The sequence below is a fragment of the Xiphophorus couchianus genome, chromosome 20 (assembly GCF_001444195.1).
Source record: "Xiphophorus couchianus chromosome 20, X_couchianus-1.0, whole genome shotgun sequence".
NCBI lineage: Eukaryota > Metazoa > Chordata > Actinopteri > Cyprinodontiformes > Poeciliidae > Xiphophorus > Xiphophorus couchianus.
In genome coordinates this window covers 27314941-27330314 of record NC_040247.1, presented here as the reverse complement: position 1 = coordinate 27330314, position 15374 = coordinate 27314941, and the positions used below count along the sequence as shown (strand labels likewise).

The following is a 15374-nucleotide window of genomic DNA, read 5'->3' as shown; positions in this document are numbered from 1 at the left end:
ACAAAAGAAAAAATGTGAGTGTGTTATTTCAATTTTATTTACTAGCCCGCAAAACTCTACCTTTTGTAAATGTTCAGAGTTCGGAGTACTTTAAAAATAGGCATCACAAAGAGGTTAGTATCAAAACAGACACTTTATTTTGGGCTATACACTTTTCATTTTGAGTTGCCACTGAGAAAAAAACACGTCAGACAAAACTACACAGAGTTGTTCCAAGATAAAGACACAGGAGAACATGGTCACCAGGTAGAAAAGCATGCTGGAGACAGGAAGCTGTTACTTTCTCTTCTGGAGCTCTCTGGCCAGCGCATCCAACTGTGAAGAGAGTAAATTAACAAGACGTTACTGAGGCACTAATTACATTTTATAAATTCAAATACAATGTTGTTAATATTTAAATGAAATCACTGATAATCTGATCTCTCTATGTTAACTCACCACAATGTTTCTCAGGGTATTCCTCCGCTGGGGTCTCAGATAACTGCATTCCCCTGCCTCACACAACTTAATTTCCTCTGACATCTGAAGGAGACAAACAAGACAAAAACAAACAAAAAACAGACGGCATAACCACAAGGAGAAAAAGGGTGAAAAGTTAAGTAGTCTCAATGAATGACTAAATTATCAAATTTGTTAGATATATATATATAAATATATAAAACCTCTGATGCTCCAAAAGAGTCCAGCTCCCTTTTTCCTCCAGGATACCAGCCGTGGGACCAGTGCTGAGCATCTGAGAGCTGAGCGCTAACACACATAAGAAGCACGAGCAGCAAAACTAGTCGAGACATGACACTGACACATAAAAGAAAATGGATCATTAAATTAGAAAGGAATTATTAACACTAAAATGTTTTATCTAAAGCTATATGTTCAAGTTTTGTTTTTTTTTTGTTTTGTTTTTCCGCTTACAAACTCCAAATTGTTAGAAAGTAATCCCAAAATATGATATAATAATACTGCAATTTGTAATATTTGGAACAATGGATATTTGCTTTCCTCATTTTATCTTCCTTTTTTTTTGCCACATCAGCAGCATTCTCAAGCTCTCAAGTTGACTTTAGGAAACAACATTTGAGTTAAAAGATAAAATCAGATTAGTTTGACCAAAAGATTTCAGTCACAATAAACCAGAATGAAAATATCCTTACCTGTATCTCTCACAACTAGATCCGTAGATGTTCTATAACGATGTTTCTATAGTCGCTCGGAGGGTCCGGCCTCGTTGTGGAGCTAAAACGGTGCTTTGATTCTCAATATCCTACAATTTTCACAGATACTTTTATGTTTCTCTCCAGCTTCTTCCTCCTCTTTAGTATATATACCCCATTTCCAAAACCCTGGCCAGGTCCATTACTGACCCCTTTGGCTTGCTATGCCCCTACAATTAAAATGAAGGGTCCTTGAGGACAGTAGGTCCACAAGACCTGACCGAATCCAATTATCCCCTGCAAACAGTCCTGAACGTCCTGAGGTGCTCATCCAGGGATGTGACTCACACAAACTTTACCCATACAATGTTTGATTTTCATTGAATATTGGGTACATTCTGTTTTTTCACAAAAAAAAAAAAGGATCAATCTGTATCATTTATTTATTTTTTTTAAATGAGCTATTTCGTTCATTCGTAAGTCCTCGCAGAACCACTGGTCTAGTCAAAACAATTTCTCATTCCTGTAGAACTGGACTGGGATTGCGTGTCTGATCTTGCTGGGTTGTTATGATGAAGATGTTTAACTGAAATGCGAGGCGCCACCTGCTAATGCTCGTCTGAAATGTGACCGAAAACAAGTCTTGTTAACGTTCATGATCTACTGTTGCTCATTGAGAAATCAAGACATCTTTGAATTAGTTGATTCGCTGTGAGCTTAATTTTCTTTGAATGTAAACTCATTATATTCAGCAGAATGATTACACTTCTGTTCTTTAAAGTTGAATGTGAAAACAGCAACAACCATGAAAAAGTTATGTCCTGTTTCATATTTTAGAAACGAAGAGAATTCTTGAACGGCGAAATAAATTCTTCACTGGATTGCTAATGTAGCACAGCTTTAACGTTAACCCTCGCCGACATCTGACTGGCTGAGCAATCCCGTGTGACGAATCCTTCCTGGAAACACATAATCGAGAAGGTGCTCATTTAATAATTTTCCTTAAGCGCTTTTCTCTTCAAATCCAATTTATTTTCATAAGCAGTCCACACATTTGGTAACCTTCATGGTCATAGATATAAAGTACAACAACTTAAAAGCAGGCCATAAAGAGACGTGCCTGAGAGTCATTTTTGACTCATTTCAGGTTTTAATCAGTTTAGATCACAATAATTTGAACTTTCAGTTCAACATCACTCATTTTCCTTCATATTCAGAGACAGATTATAATTTGTGTTCATTTTTATCTAGTGCTCATCTTTGTTAGTTTCTGTTCATTTTGTTCCCTTCACTTAGTCGTTAGTGAGACATTTGGGGAATACACATTTCATTCTTGATTTGACTGATTTCTAGCTCTCATAGATTTTTCTTATATGTTAGCACTGATTTAAAATAAATCCAAATTGTTTTGCTACAGAGGTTGCTCCATGGGGGCGACTGTGGCGCTTTGGTAGAGTATTGGAAGGTTGTAGGTTCGATTCCACATGTCGATGTGCCTCTGGGCAAGGCACTTAACCCCAAATTGTCTACCGATCTGCGTATCGGTGTATAAATGTGTGTTTGTGAGTGTGACTGGGTGAATGTGACTCTAGCGTAAAGCGCTTTGAGTGGTCAAAATGAGTGGCTATATAAGATCAGTCCATTTACCATGGAACATTAGGATTAATCCATTGACAGATTGGTTCATGAACACTGATATAATTTAACATGGCTTACTATTTCCACAAGAGGACATAAAGCCAGGAAACAACCAATTTCAAGTGTTTACTCTTTTTTTTTATTCTCATCACACATGATCTCTCAGACCCTACTGACCTCTCAGTGATGGAAAAAGTCTGGGCTATGTGATGGCAAGGGGAACAAACAAGAAGGATTCCTGCTCAGGGTTATATTTACTTTTTAGCAGAATCTCTTAAGGCTCTTGATGCAAAGTGATTCTGTGTAACCCGGTAAGGAAATGGTTAAGTGCAATCCCTGGTCTTCTAACAAAAAAAAAAAACAACAAAAAAAAACAAATATGGACAAAGCTTGATTATACTTTGTGGCATTTTTCTAAAATATTAGAATTAGCTCAAACCCTCTTCCTCATCTTTCAATCATTTTCCTCCAAAGGATAATTAAATAAAGCAGTTTAAAATGTTTACCTATCATGTAATGTAGATGTCGTCAACTCAAAAAGTGCTGCTGACTATCTGCTACATGGCCACTACTCACCCGTCACTTTGTGGTTTGGTTCAGTCATGAAACAAGACAGGTTCACATCCCGATTAGACTTTTACTTTCAGGTCGGCACTATAGATGGCTACATAAAAACCAACCATCAGAGACTGTTTCTTCCCCCAGGCTGCCACTCTGATGAACACCACGTATAATTACACTATTTGTAAATACTCTTTTGTATAAACTATTCACAATATACATATTTACAAGAAAACCTACTACTTATCATTAACATTATTATTCTCAAGAAAAAAATAAAACGGTTTATTTCCTAAAATTATATATATATATATACGTATATATACTGTATATTTTAAGGATTTTCTTGTACTTAGCAATTAACCTGATCATTTGAAACCTAAACAACGCTGACCTCTAGTGGCTAAAACTTGTATTAATGAAGATCCACATTCTAGTCATGGGATTCAGAGCTGAAATTATACTAATTTACCCTAAAGTTGACACATACTTTTCTCTTTTTTTTAAACCAACAACAAAAAAAGCAACTTTAAATCAAAAATCCTAATTAGGAATAAAACAGCAATTGTTCTACACAAAAGCATCTAATCATATTTACAACAAATAAAAGAATGGAAGTGTAAAATAAGATTCTAAACTTTTTTTTAAAAAAAACTGTCCCCCTGTGATGCAACATAGCAAATATAATTCAGCCGAACAAAAAATAATCACCTGCTTCCATACGTTTGTAGTCTGGATAAATCACGTCTCATAACAAAAACTAATGTCTAATTCATTGAGTAAATTAGCCAAGCTAAAAGCAATTTGTCAACACATTCATTTAAAGAGGCATGCATATATTTTGGGCAATGAACTCAGAACAAATGTTAAAATTTCAAGCACTTTATTAGGTTTGAACAGTATCTTGCTTATAAAGGCCATTTGGCATTATATAATTATATATAATTTTATCATATATATAATTATATATATATACATATATGAATAACAGAAACACTAGTAAACTTGAGCAAATAAAAAAAAAGATTTGCTTAAGACTTTTATACCAAATTAAAAATGGCCAAAACGTCTAACATTTCAAATGGTCCCGATACAGTTCAGTTAACACCGTGATAAAAAAAAAAAAAAGGGTTGAGGGAACAAGAGAAATCAAACAAGCGAGGCAGCAGACAACAATGACATATAAATAACCTTACATTATGTACAAAAGAAGGGTGAAAGTGGACCATTTAAATTGTCCCAAAGACAAAGTTGGAGGAATAAGCGGATCAGAGGAGAATAGTTAGATAAAAGACACATGAGGGTGATGAGAAGATGGATTATATGCTCTCAGCTGCTTCGCTTTGATTCTGTCGAGGCGCCCAAAATGCCCACGTTGGACATATCAAAGCCATTTCATTATGACAAAAGAAGCAACTATATTTCTTACAAGGGGAAAAAACAAAACTATACATATTTACTCATAGAAACCCACAACTGATTAGTTGTCATGGACCCATATTCAGCAGATATGGAAAGGAAGCCAGAACAATTCAAATTAAATCAATCACAAAAGCATCTAAGGGTTAGTCTCATCTATTCATACAAAGGGATGCAACCGAAGGGAATGTGAAGAAAAGAATGATCGACACAGTCTTGGATTGTGGCTCCCCGTCGATATGCCTCACAGAGGATTCCCCATCGGTTGGACAGGCGGTGGCTCGGGAGGTGCATGTGGAGAAAAATAAAAGTCATTGCTTCCACTTGTGAGGGTAAAGCCTGGAGATTCAACTACCTTCTTTATAAACCTACCATTGAGGCACTTTTTAATTCGGTTTTAACGTTAGATCATATGTGGGTTGGCACAGTGTCATGATTGGCTTCCAAGCAATTCCAAACTCTGCGACAAACCCGTGTAACTTAAACACAGATTAAAAAAACAACCAAAAAACATCCACTTTTCTATCAAATAACAGCCCCAGTAAACGGCAGCACAAATGAAGGAGGAGCACGGCACTTAAGAGACGAGTGCACATTTTACACCTTTAAGACAGAAAATACGAGGATGCACAGTTTCAGTGAACGGTCAAACTATCTGCTACTTTTGGATCCACATATGGCTCTTAAGAGGGGAGCCCTGAGACCTGAAGGAGCTTCGGAAAAATTTAAAGACGGCCTCCGTCTTCGAATGGCAAGACCACATTTTCTCTCTCTCTACCTCTTGTTTGATTCGTCGATTTAATAAGGGCTTTACATTTTAGTGCAAATATTGCGGGAGTGCTCAGGCAATCAACATGACGCATTCACCCGTTCTCAGACTTAGGCATGCACTTTCCAATCGCAGGAAGATAATATGATTGTGCTAATTCCTTTTACAAAGGTCATCGAACATCAGTGGGGTTCATGTTTTGTAGATTGTGCATGACAATTGGCTGTGCTTGGTGTGAAACAGATCTAAAATAATAATAAAAAAAAGAGACTCCCATTGAGGAATATTATCTCAGTACCTCCAGTTCAGTCAGAGAGGAAGAGAAACTCTGAATTGTACAACCAGTTAATTCAAACAATGCTCATGTCGGCCATTTCCAAAGCGAGCTCAAGTGAAATTAGGAACATCCTCATGGTTTGAATTGACATCATTTGTCTTGCATTAGAATCGCAAAGGGAAGAGCCTCAACAGTGACCTCAGTTGTAAAGTCACTGCAGCTCAAGTAAAATAATATTTAAAACCAAACAAAAAAAAAAAAAAAAGTGAATCTCAAAATCTGAGCAAACGAGAAGGGTACAGCTCTTTTTGTAAGAAATGAGTGGGAGTTATCCTCTAAAGAAGTGATAAGTGTAGTGTGAATGTTTCTGAAGATAAAAGAAAAAAAGAACGAAGCTGAATATGTCAAACTTACTGAATCCAATAACACAATAAAGTTGTGGCTTTGCTCATTTCACAAACAAGGTGCTGATGCTAAACGCATTTTAGACCATAGACCATATTACTTGTTCAACTTATTAATTAGAGAACCTGTTGACCGGGCGATCGGAAACTCAAAAATCTGACCTTTCTTGATTGATAGACGCTTCATACCTAATTTGTAACAACACCACTCTTTGGTGTAGACATAGCAAATAAAGGAAGGAGAACTGAACTTTGCTATGTTTAGCTCCAGTGAAGTCAGAAGACACACAAAAGTAGGAAACTGTACTTCCTGTGAAGTTTTGAGACATGTCTGCGGCTCATTCAGGCTACGAGAGAGTGAGAAAAACTTAAAGAGAAAACGAAAAATCAGTTTTATTCTTCTGCGCTTTCAAATATCAGACTTAAGGTAGGGCATCTACATTATAAGCAATGCACATTTTGAGTGCTGTTTTAGTAACAAAATCCTAATTGCCAACACAAGATGCTAAACTCTGTAATCGTTTTGCCTTAGTTTTGAAATGGTAAAGCCCTGTTTTACAGTAACTGCTCTCCCGTGAGTGTGACTTCGCCTCTTCTTCTTTTCCAACTAATTATTGACTGCTCACTGCAGGAAGGCTAGAAAAATGTCTTCAATGATGCTCTTACGTCACAGTTCTTACAGGAATAACTGACTCAGCTAAAATCGGTATCGGCAGGTCAAAGCTTTACAATAACCAGACTAGATTGTGGATGGATGCGTCTCCACCGCGCCACTTTGTTCTGAAAGTCAAAAGGAGGTCGGTAGTTTCTCAGACTTCAGAGCTACATGAGTGAGTGAGGGACTTTGGCACACAGCAGACAGTAATGGGAAAACACAGTGGATCTGTTCTGCCAGCTTATACGTCAGCGTAACACACACAAACTCACGCAAATTCTCCCGATATTTAATGGGTGCGTGAAAAACCTGAGATTATGAGCTACGTCAAGGAAACTCAGATCTGCAATAGTGAATCAGCTTCCCACCCCTGAAAAAAGAAAAAGAAAGACGAAGAAAAGAAGTCGCGGAGGTCTCGATTTGCCAAATTAGATGGTGCAGAGAAATGGCTTTTACCGTGTGTGTTTGTGTAGCAACATGTGGGAGCAGAAAACAGGTCAGGGTTTTACTGGGAGATGTTGAAACGTCTGCTACCTGTTGCTACAGTGAGGCTCAGGCGAAGTCAAAAATAATCGTAAGTCTTTGTCCCTAAAAAATAAAAATAAATCCAAACATCATTATCTTGACGCTTGATGTTGCACATTAGCCACCAAAAACATTTGGTTTGTATTCATATATATTTATATTTTTTATATATCTGTATATACCAATAAAATACAATACAGGTGCCACTTGAAAAATGCAGCCAAACTCAAAACTGTGTCTGAAAACAAAGTGATAAAATGCAACACAGTAAGTATATATACATGTTTGTTGGTTTGGGGGTGGGGGGGACGATGTAAAGCAAGAAAAGGGTGATGGGTTGTTATCAACATCCTTACAAAAGATTCAAGAAGGCATCTCAGTAATTTTGTGTCCATCTGCACTGCCCTGTCCTCCAGGCGTAGACGTCGGTTTCCTGTTTCGGCGGGTGGTAACTCCGATCCGCTGATTGCGTAATCAGTCCGTCTTCATCATCCACGAGATTGGGAGAATGCAGTTGCTGCAAGACATTTGTGTGTGTTCTGGTACACGCTTGTACTTGTAATAGGTGTATGTGGATATCCATCCGTTAATCCGTCCATGGCAAGGCCCTACTTGAAGTTGGCGTAGTCAGAAAATGCGTCAATGTATTCCTGGACCACTTTGTAGCAGAACTCGTACTGCTCCTGAGGAGACGGTGGGAGAGGAAATGTCAGCTACAAGCACCAACACAATGCGCTCAGATTGCATTTAGAAAGGTTTACAAAACATAAAGTGATGTTCCTGAGGTTGTTTGTGCACAAAAACAGTAGTGCATGCAAATATATGTAAAAACTGTCTTAACTGGAAATAATTTGAGTAATTTGATTAAAGCGTGACTTGGCTTAGTAAAGGTATAACTCCCACATACAGGCTCATTACAGAGTGATAGATTTCAAGTCTATTTCTCTTAATTTTGATGATTATGACTTGCAGGTACAGAAAAACGCTTATATAAGTGGGTAAAGGCAATAGATGGCTGACTGAACTGAATATTAAAATAATTAGAAATTGGCCTTTCCAAAAGTAATCCCATGTACTTGTTCAGCCTGTTTCTCTGTTAAGGAAGTCCTGGTGGCTTTAATAGCAGCATTTATCTCATCTTCATTGTCAGTCTGGTGTCTCTCATCTTCCTCTTGACAGTACTCCATAGGCTCTCTGTGGGGTTTAGGTATATAGATGATTGACAGGCTCTTACCAGTGTCTGCACCATGTGCGGTCTCTGCAGTCTGAGGCTCTTCACGGTCTGGAAGACATCCAGGATCCCCTCTGCTTTCACCCTCTCCAGAACTGTACTAAGAGCACAGAAAGTCCCTGTCCGGCCCGCACCGGCACTGCAAACAAATATCACGGGTCAAAGATAGCAGCTTGACTAGCCTCTCTGTAATAAATAATAAAAAATAACTTCTAAGACCACAGGCATTATCATGGCACACAGGATCATTGCTGCTAGCAGTTGAAACATCTGAAAAATTGACCTTTTGATTTCAGAACCATTTCTCCAAAGTTCCTAAAAACGAGAAAAAAATACATGTGTGTTTTATATTCACACCTGCAGTGCACAGTGATGGGATGGTTGCCAGACTGCTGCTGCTGTTTCTGCACCGCCGCAATTATGTTGATCATGCCTTTACCGTCTGCAGGGATGCCCACCTCTGGCCAGCCGTGGAAATGAAACTGGCGCACAAGTCGAGCCTTGTTCTCCTGTATAATGATCGACAAAAACTGACTGAAAAAGAACAACAACTTTCCAATATGGTACAAGGCCAAGACACTGCTGAACTACCTCTAATTCAAACAGAGTTTAAGATGTTAGCTGAATGCACTCATTCAAAGTTACCAAGGAAGAAGTCTTCTGTTTGGCATTTTAGCATCCTTCCTTACCCTGCTGTTGGTGACCAGGAGGTCGCGCACCGTGTAGCTCTCGTTCTCCTCCTCCCTTTTAAGCTCGACGATGATGTCGCCGTGGGACACCACCCCGTCACTGGGCCAATACTGAGCACACTTATCCTGAAGGACACAGTGGAGATGCAAATATCATGGAATTCACAAAAACGTCCTGGTAACTTAAATATTTAGGCATGTTTTGTAATTTTAACTGTATGTATTAGGGATGCAAACAATTAATCAACTTACAAATAATTTTCTATTTATGGTTTATTAGGTTCAAATTAGTTCCAATCGATTAACTAGCGACATCCGCTTCGATCTTCTGTTAGTGTTGTAGTTTGGACGCCACCTAAAAAAAAGGGCGCCACTGGTCATCCCTAAGAGCAGCTGTTGATACAGAAACTATTAATAGTTAATAGTACAAACAGAGTCTTTTTTATTATTATTTGTTGTGATAGTTTCTTCGGTCCAAACAGAGCCTGTAGTGGGGTTAAAAATTTACTTTACGTTGTCCTGTTCTGAAATAAACACACTTGACAAGCTGCGCGTTAGAAGCGCTCGTTCAGCCGAACTTCATAATGGAGCAACGTTGACCTCTCAACCAAAGGTCACTGCCGTACTACGAAGGCGAGGATGTGATGATAGGAAAGCGGAGGGAATGATGCTGAAAAATTGTTACATGATTGGAAAAAAAAAACCCATGACGCCATTAAGCAAGGTCAATTTTGAGGACTGCAGTGAGTTAATGCGCTCCATGGAGCGAAGTTTCCGCATTCCTTGAAGAGCAACCACAGAGAGTACTTCTGCATGAATATCTCTCGGTTTATGGGGAATTAAGTGTTTCACGTATTCTATTCTATTTTATTCTATTCATATATTTTTCTATTCAGTAACTTAAGAGGTTCCTTTTTGTTACATTTTACAAACAAGTCTAAGTTTAAGAAGTTGAGAAAACCACAATTTTCTGTTTATTCAGTCAGCACTTAAAATAATGAATACAAAATATTAAACTTGATTTACTTTTTTTTTGTATTTATTAGTGTATTATGAAAAATATTCTCCATTATGTTATGAAAAGATGAGTAGCTGGAGTCTTTTCTTCATAAAAGAGAAAACTCCAGTTTTTAAGAAAATGGCTGCTTATCAACTAATTGTTAATCAGCCAATAAATCAACTTTAGATTGATCTTAAGTCATTAATTGATTACTTGCACCCCTACTATCTATGCAGTCTAAATCTGACAGTTTAAATGAGACATGCACTGATCAGCCATAATATTATGACCGCCTGTCATAATAGCGTCAATAAGTCAAAACAGCCACGGCCTTTTGAAGCAGTGATTTCAACAGACCTACAAAAGTATGCAGCGGCATTTGGCACCAATGTGTTAGCAGCAAATCCTTTAAGTCCCGTAAGCTTCAATGTATAGATTGGACCCGTTTGTCCAGCTTGTAACACAAACACCCGTTTGAAATGGGAAATTTGGAGGTCAAGTCAGCAGCTCAAACCTCTCCCTGTGCTAATGAACCCATTCCTGAGCCGTTATTCTGATGAAAACCCCAATTAGTACCTAGATACATATTGCAGTTCTTACACACACACCTGTCCTCTCTCTTCCAGCTCAGTGAGCATCACAATAGAGCAGCTCCTCCACTCCCAGATCATCCTCCAGAAGTCTTCTATGGTGTGCATGAGGGGCCCCTGACTCGCTATGTAGGCGTCTTTCTGACGGTAACCCTGTGATTGACCAGAGAGAAGCAAAAGGGAATTAAAATGTCCAGAGTGGGAAGGATAAGTTCAAACTCTGAAGACGTAAAACAAGTTTTTCTTAAACACTCACATCAATGAAGGAGGCGTTGACGTAGTCTGTGTTCTCCTCTCCTCGTTTGACTGGAATGATTACTCTGTTAAACTCATCTGTCAACAAAAGAGCACAGATGTATTTATCCTGAATGAGAAAGCTGGAAAGATTTCATTACTGTAACAGGCAAGCAGGCCTGTTACGATTTTCCTGGATGATAAATTGTAGTTATCACGATAAACGACAATGATGTTTCGCGACCATTTTCAAGTGTGTCACATTGATGATGAAATAATAATGCAAGTTCACTGCCTCAAACACCAACAAACTTTACAAAGAGCACTTCACACCAGAACTGGAAGATATTTTAAACATCCAAAGTAAAACACGACAAATAAAAAAAAAAAAAGTAAATAAAACAGAAAAAAAAAATCCACACACTCTAAAACCATCCATCCATCCATCCATCTTCTGTTCACCCTTGTCCCTAATGGGGTCGGGAGGGTTGCTGGTGCCCATCTCCAGCTACGTTCCGGGCGAGAGGCGGGGTACACCCTGGACAGGTCGCCAGTCTGTCGCAGGGCAACACAGAGACATACAGGACAAACAACCATTCACACACACACTCACACCTAGGGAGAATTTAGAGAAACCAATTGACCTGACAGTCATGTTTTTGGACTGTGGGAGGAAGCCGGAGTACCCGGAGAGAACCCACGCATGCACAGGGAGAACATGCAAACTCCATGCAGAAAGACCCCGGCCGGGAATCGAACCCAGGACCTTCTTGCTGCAAGGCAACAGTGCTACCAACTGCGCCACTGTGCAGCCCCACTCTAAAACCAAAATATAATAATATTATGATGTACCCAGAAATTATTGAGCTCGTTTTAATTCATTATGTGATTAATTGCTCACTGTAACAGAATTAGCAACGCGCATCAATAATACCCCACACCACAAAGGAGAAGCTGCTTAACTCACAAGGAATGATCTGCAGCACTCTGTTCTTCTTCATGTTATCAGGCAGGTTCCCCGTTCTCATCTTGTCATTCTGAATCTTGATGGATGTTAGTTTCTGGAGATTGCAAAAATGCTTATTACAAACATACTTCTTTATTAGATGCTAACATTTTCTGCAGGAAGATGCAGTTTAACCGATAGGTGAAGAATCACAGCACACACACGTACCTTAAATTCAGCCTCCAGACCGCTGCAGCCGGCTCCGGGGGAGTTAGCACCGAGTTTAGCTAAGTGGCACTCTAGCGAGGTCACCTCTAGTTCCGTGTCTCCAAACAGGTAGTGCTCTAACAACGCTTGGAAGATGAAAACATACTGCATCTGTGGGAGTAAGAGAGAGAGAGAGAGAGATGGCTCATGATTGATGTCGCTTTGTAAGACACTCGCTGTATGAAGCAAGCGGTGACACTGAACTCACATCAGTCTGGACCATCTGACTGCGCTGGGCTCTTATCCGGGTGACAAAGCCAAACACGTCCACCTTCCTCTCTGCATTCATCATGTCCAACATGGCATCAATCACTATAAAGGTACCTGTCCTTCCTACACCAGCACTGTCAGACAGGCATGTCATCTTGTAAGTGGTATGAATCAATCTAATGATTCACTTAAAAAACAAACAAAACAAACAAACAAAGCCACACACTTACCTGCAGTGAACAACAATGGGGCCTGCATAAGGAGGATTGCAGTTCTTGACTTTCTTGAGGAACTTCAGCATGCCAATCGGAGTGAAGGGAACCCCAAAGTCCGGCCAGCTGGTGAAGTGGAACTGAGTGACGAGTCTCTGAGGTTTCTTCCCAGACACGTCGCCCACCTGGGACACAGAAGACTTCGGATCAGAGAGCAAACCACAAACTCAAAGTCCTCTATCTAGTGTGTTTTGAGCATACAAGATGAACCAAAAAACACACACACATATATTGATTTATGTCATTAAACCAGAGTTAATTGCTGTAATAAGAAGCAAATATATGTTTGAGTCAAAACCTAAAGATTTTTAACAAATGGAAAACCAAATAAATCACTAACAGCCTTTCAAATTTTAAGGCATTCAAATATTTTTAGACAATCGTTTCTGCTGTAAAGAGGACATTCAGAGTCACATCCCTCTGAAACGTAAAGGCTTTACTAAATATGGATGATGTGTTCGTCTGACACTGCAGAATAAAAAATTTAAAAAACACATTGTTTTCTGTATAAAAAGACAATTTTAACAGAAATGTCACTAAGCGATGTGTAACCGCTTAGTGACAACATTAAAAGTGAAAGAGTCAAATGTTTGACTCTCTAGAAAAGGTGAAGCAGGTAGTGGCGGTAGTATTTCTCCTCACTAACAAAAACACTGCTAGAAATATTTTTACCACAAGATTATATATAAAAAAAAAAAAGATCTTCAGCAGAAGCAAGAACCCAAAACTGAGGGGTGGACATGAATCTCTTCATGCAAAAGCAGATAATTAGCAGTGAGGTGAAAGGTCACGGAGTACAAGAAGAAAGGAGGTCTATGTCACAACTGGTAAGGTCATTGAAAATGTATCACAATTATCACCTGTACAATATATCCTAATGTTGCACAACCCCGTTTAATTGAGTAGTTTTAGCAGATGAAGAGGCTTTGAACCAAAATGCAATTAAATATTCCAACCAAAAAAATGCTGATAAAAAGTCCAACCATCTAATGATGGAGTGTTACTGACATTAGTGACAATAAATTTGTCCAAATCTGAAAGAACCTGAAACACATGATATCACGTCCAACGTGGCATCAATCACTGTAATGGTTTCTTATAAAGTAAAAGTGTTGAACAGTTGCAGTCAGGTTTGCTGTGATACCTGTTGGATGCAGAACTTGCGGACGGTGTAGTCCACCAGGACCACTGCGTCGTCAACAGACACGCGGATGTTCCCGTAAGTCCAGCAGCCCTGGTCCGGCCAGTACTGCGCACACTTACACTAAAAACATAACAGTTGATTTAAAATAAAACAAAAACAACGCGGTTCACGCTTTTCCACCGCAAACATAGATTTCAAGAAAAAATGTATTCATTCTTTCCTCCCATTTTTGCATTATTTAAAAATGCTAAGACTTACTTCTTATCGGCATTTTTAACTGTTTGTATATTTAAATAAAAGTTTGATCATTTCAATTTTATTATTATAAGGCTGCAATTTTCTTCCTCTCTTACCTCTTTTCTCTCCTTTAGATTGGTAACCATCACAATGGTGGCTGTATTCTGCTCCCAAATCATCCTCCAAAAGTCATTTACCGTTTCCTCCTTTGGCCCTAGAAGACGAGGAGAAACGCAGAAATCAGCACAGAAGGACCTTGAAGTTCATCACTGAACTGCGGCAGCACAGTTTCTGCGACCAACCTCACCTTGAGCTGCAATAAACTTATTCTTCTCCTGGTACCCCTGCGACAGAAGGAGACCATAAAGAGAAATTAGGGAGTTACTTGCAGGATGTGCAATATGTGATGAAAGAGGAATTGTTTCTCATGGTAAAAATGTCAAACAGATACAAACATTTATAAAAGAAGCGTTGATAAAATCAGAGTCGGGGACTCCTTCCAGAGAGGAGAGATGAACCCTGGAGTGATCATCTGAAACAGACGAAGGATTATGAAGGAGTAGAGGCAAAAGAAAGAAAAAGAGCTAAAATAATCATTTGTTCTGGATGTTAAATCAAGACGCTCCAAAATATTTCTAACTCTTGGTCAGGAACCTCGAACCAACTTGAACTCCTGACTGTAGTTCAATATAAACACAGTCAAAGCCCGACAGCATTCTGTGATCCTTACAAGGCAGGATGTTGATGTATCGGTTCTTTTCTTTATTCTCCTCTTTGGAAGCTGCGTCACATGATGCCTGAATGGGACAGACTGGCAGCGCCTAAACAAAAACAAGAACAAGCATATGATGAAAACCAGACATCCATCTCACATCTTAAGAGGATTCCTGATGATGTTTTGTCGACATACATTATGTAAATGACAGCTATTAAGCCGTAGTGGAATGTTTTATAAATTCACAATCTCCTAAAAATCTTTTTCATACTTTCTTTTGAGTAAAGATGAGTTTAAAATATTGTAGAAGGATTTTTTCCCCACTCAAGATTTAACAGATTTAGTTTAGTTAGTAAAAGGTTGCTGGAATTAATTAAGCAATCTGGTTTCTGAAAGACTCATGTCTGCTTATAACCATGTAATAAATGGTTTTTGATTAA

At 38.8% G+C, this 15374-nt stretch overlaps 2 protein-coding genes across 3 annotated transcripts in view; both read right to left on the bottom strand.

Annotated features, from left to right (window-relative positions):
• Positions 1 to 114: 114 nt before the first annotated feature.
• Positions 115 to 1287, bottom strand: gnrh2 (gonadotropin-releasing hormone 2). Its single transcript, XM_028003574.1, has 4 exons — positions 1152 to 1287; positions 663 to 795; positions 439 to 522; positions 115 to 315 (listed from the first exon to the last, which is right to left on the bottom strand). Exons 2-4 carry the CDS (start codon positions 789 to 791, stop codon positions 277 to 279), a joined length of 252 nt encoding a protein of 83 aa, XP_027859375.1. The 5' UTR covers positions 792 to 795; positions 1152 to 1287; the 3' UTR covers positions 115 to 276.
• A 2929-nt stretch (positions 1288 to 4216) lies between these two features.
• The window catches only part of ptpra (protein tyrosine phosphatase receptor type A), a 34159-nt gene continuing 23001 nt past the window's right edge, over positions 4217 to 15374 (bottom strand). For both annotated transcript variants that reach the window (XM_028002162.1, XM_028002161.1), the window contains exons 8-22: positions 14950 to 15040; positions 14675 to 14751; positions 14527 to 14563; positions 14336 to 14433; positions 13983 to 14102; positions 12797 to 12963; positions 12565 to 12700; positions 12318 to 12467; positions 12111 to 12204; positions 11166 to 11242; positions 10928 to 11062; positions 9320 to 9445; positions 8988 to 9139; positions 8634 to 8769; positions 4217 to 8082 (exon numbers count right to left, since the gene is read on the bottom strand). In XM_028002162.1, coding sequence (XP_027857963.1) covers positions 8008 to 8082; positions 8634 to 8769; positions 8988 to 9139; positions 9320 to 9445; positions 10928 to 11062; positions 11166 to 11242; positions 12111 to 12204; positions 12318 to 12467; positions 12565 to 12700; positions 12797 to 12963; positions 13983 to 14102; positions 14336 to 14433; positions 14527 to 14563; positions 14675 to 14751; positions 14950 to 15040 — 1671 coding nt within the window. In that variant the 3' untranslated portion in view covers positions 4217 to 8007. The remainder of the gene's footprint in view (positions 8083 to 8633; positions 8770 to 8987; positions 9140 to 9319; positions 9446 to 10927; positions 11063 to 11165; positions 11243 to 12110; positions 12205 to 12317; positions 12468 to 12564; positions 12701 to 12796; positions 12964 to 13982; positions 14103 to 14335; positions 14434 to 14526; positions 14564 to 14674; positions 14752 to 14949; positions 15041 to 15374) is intronic.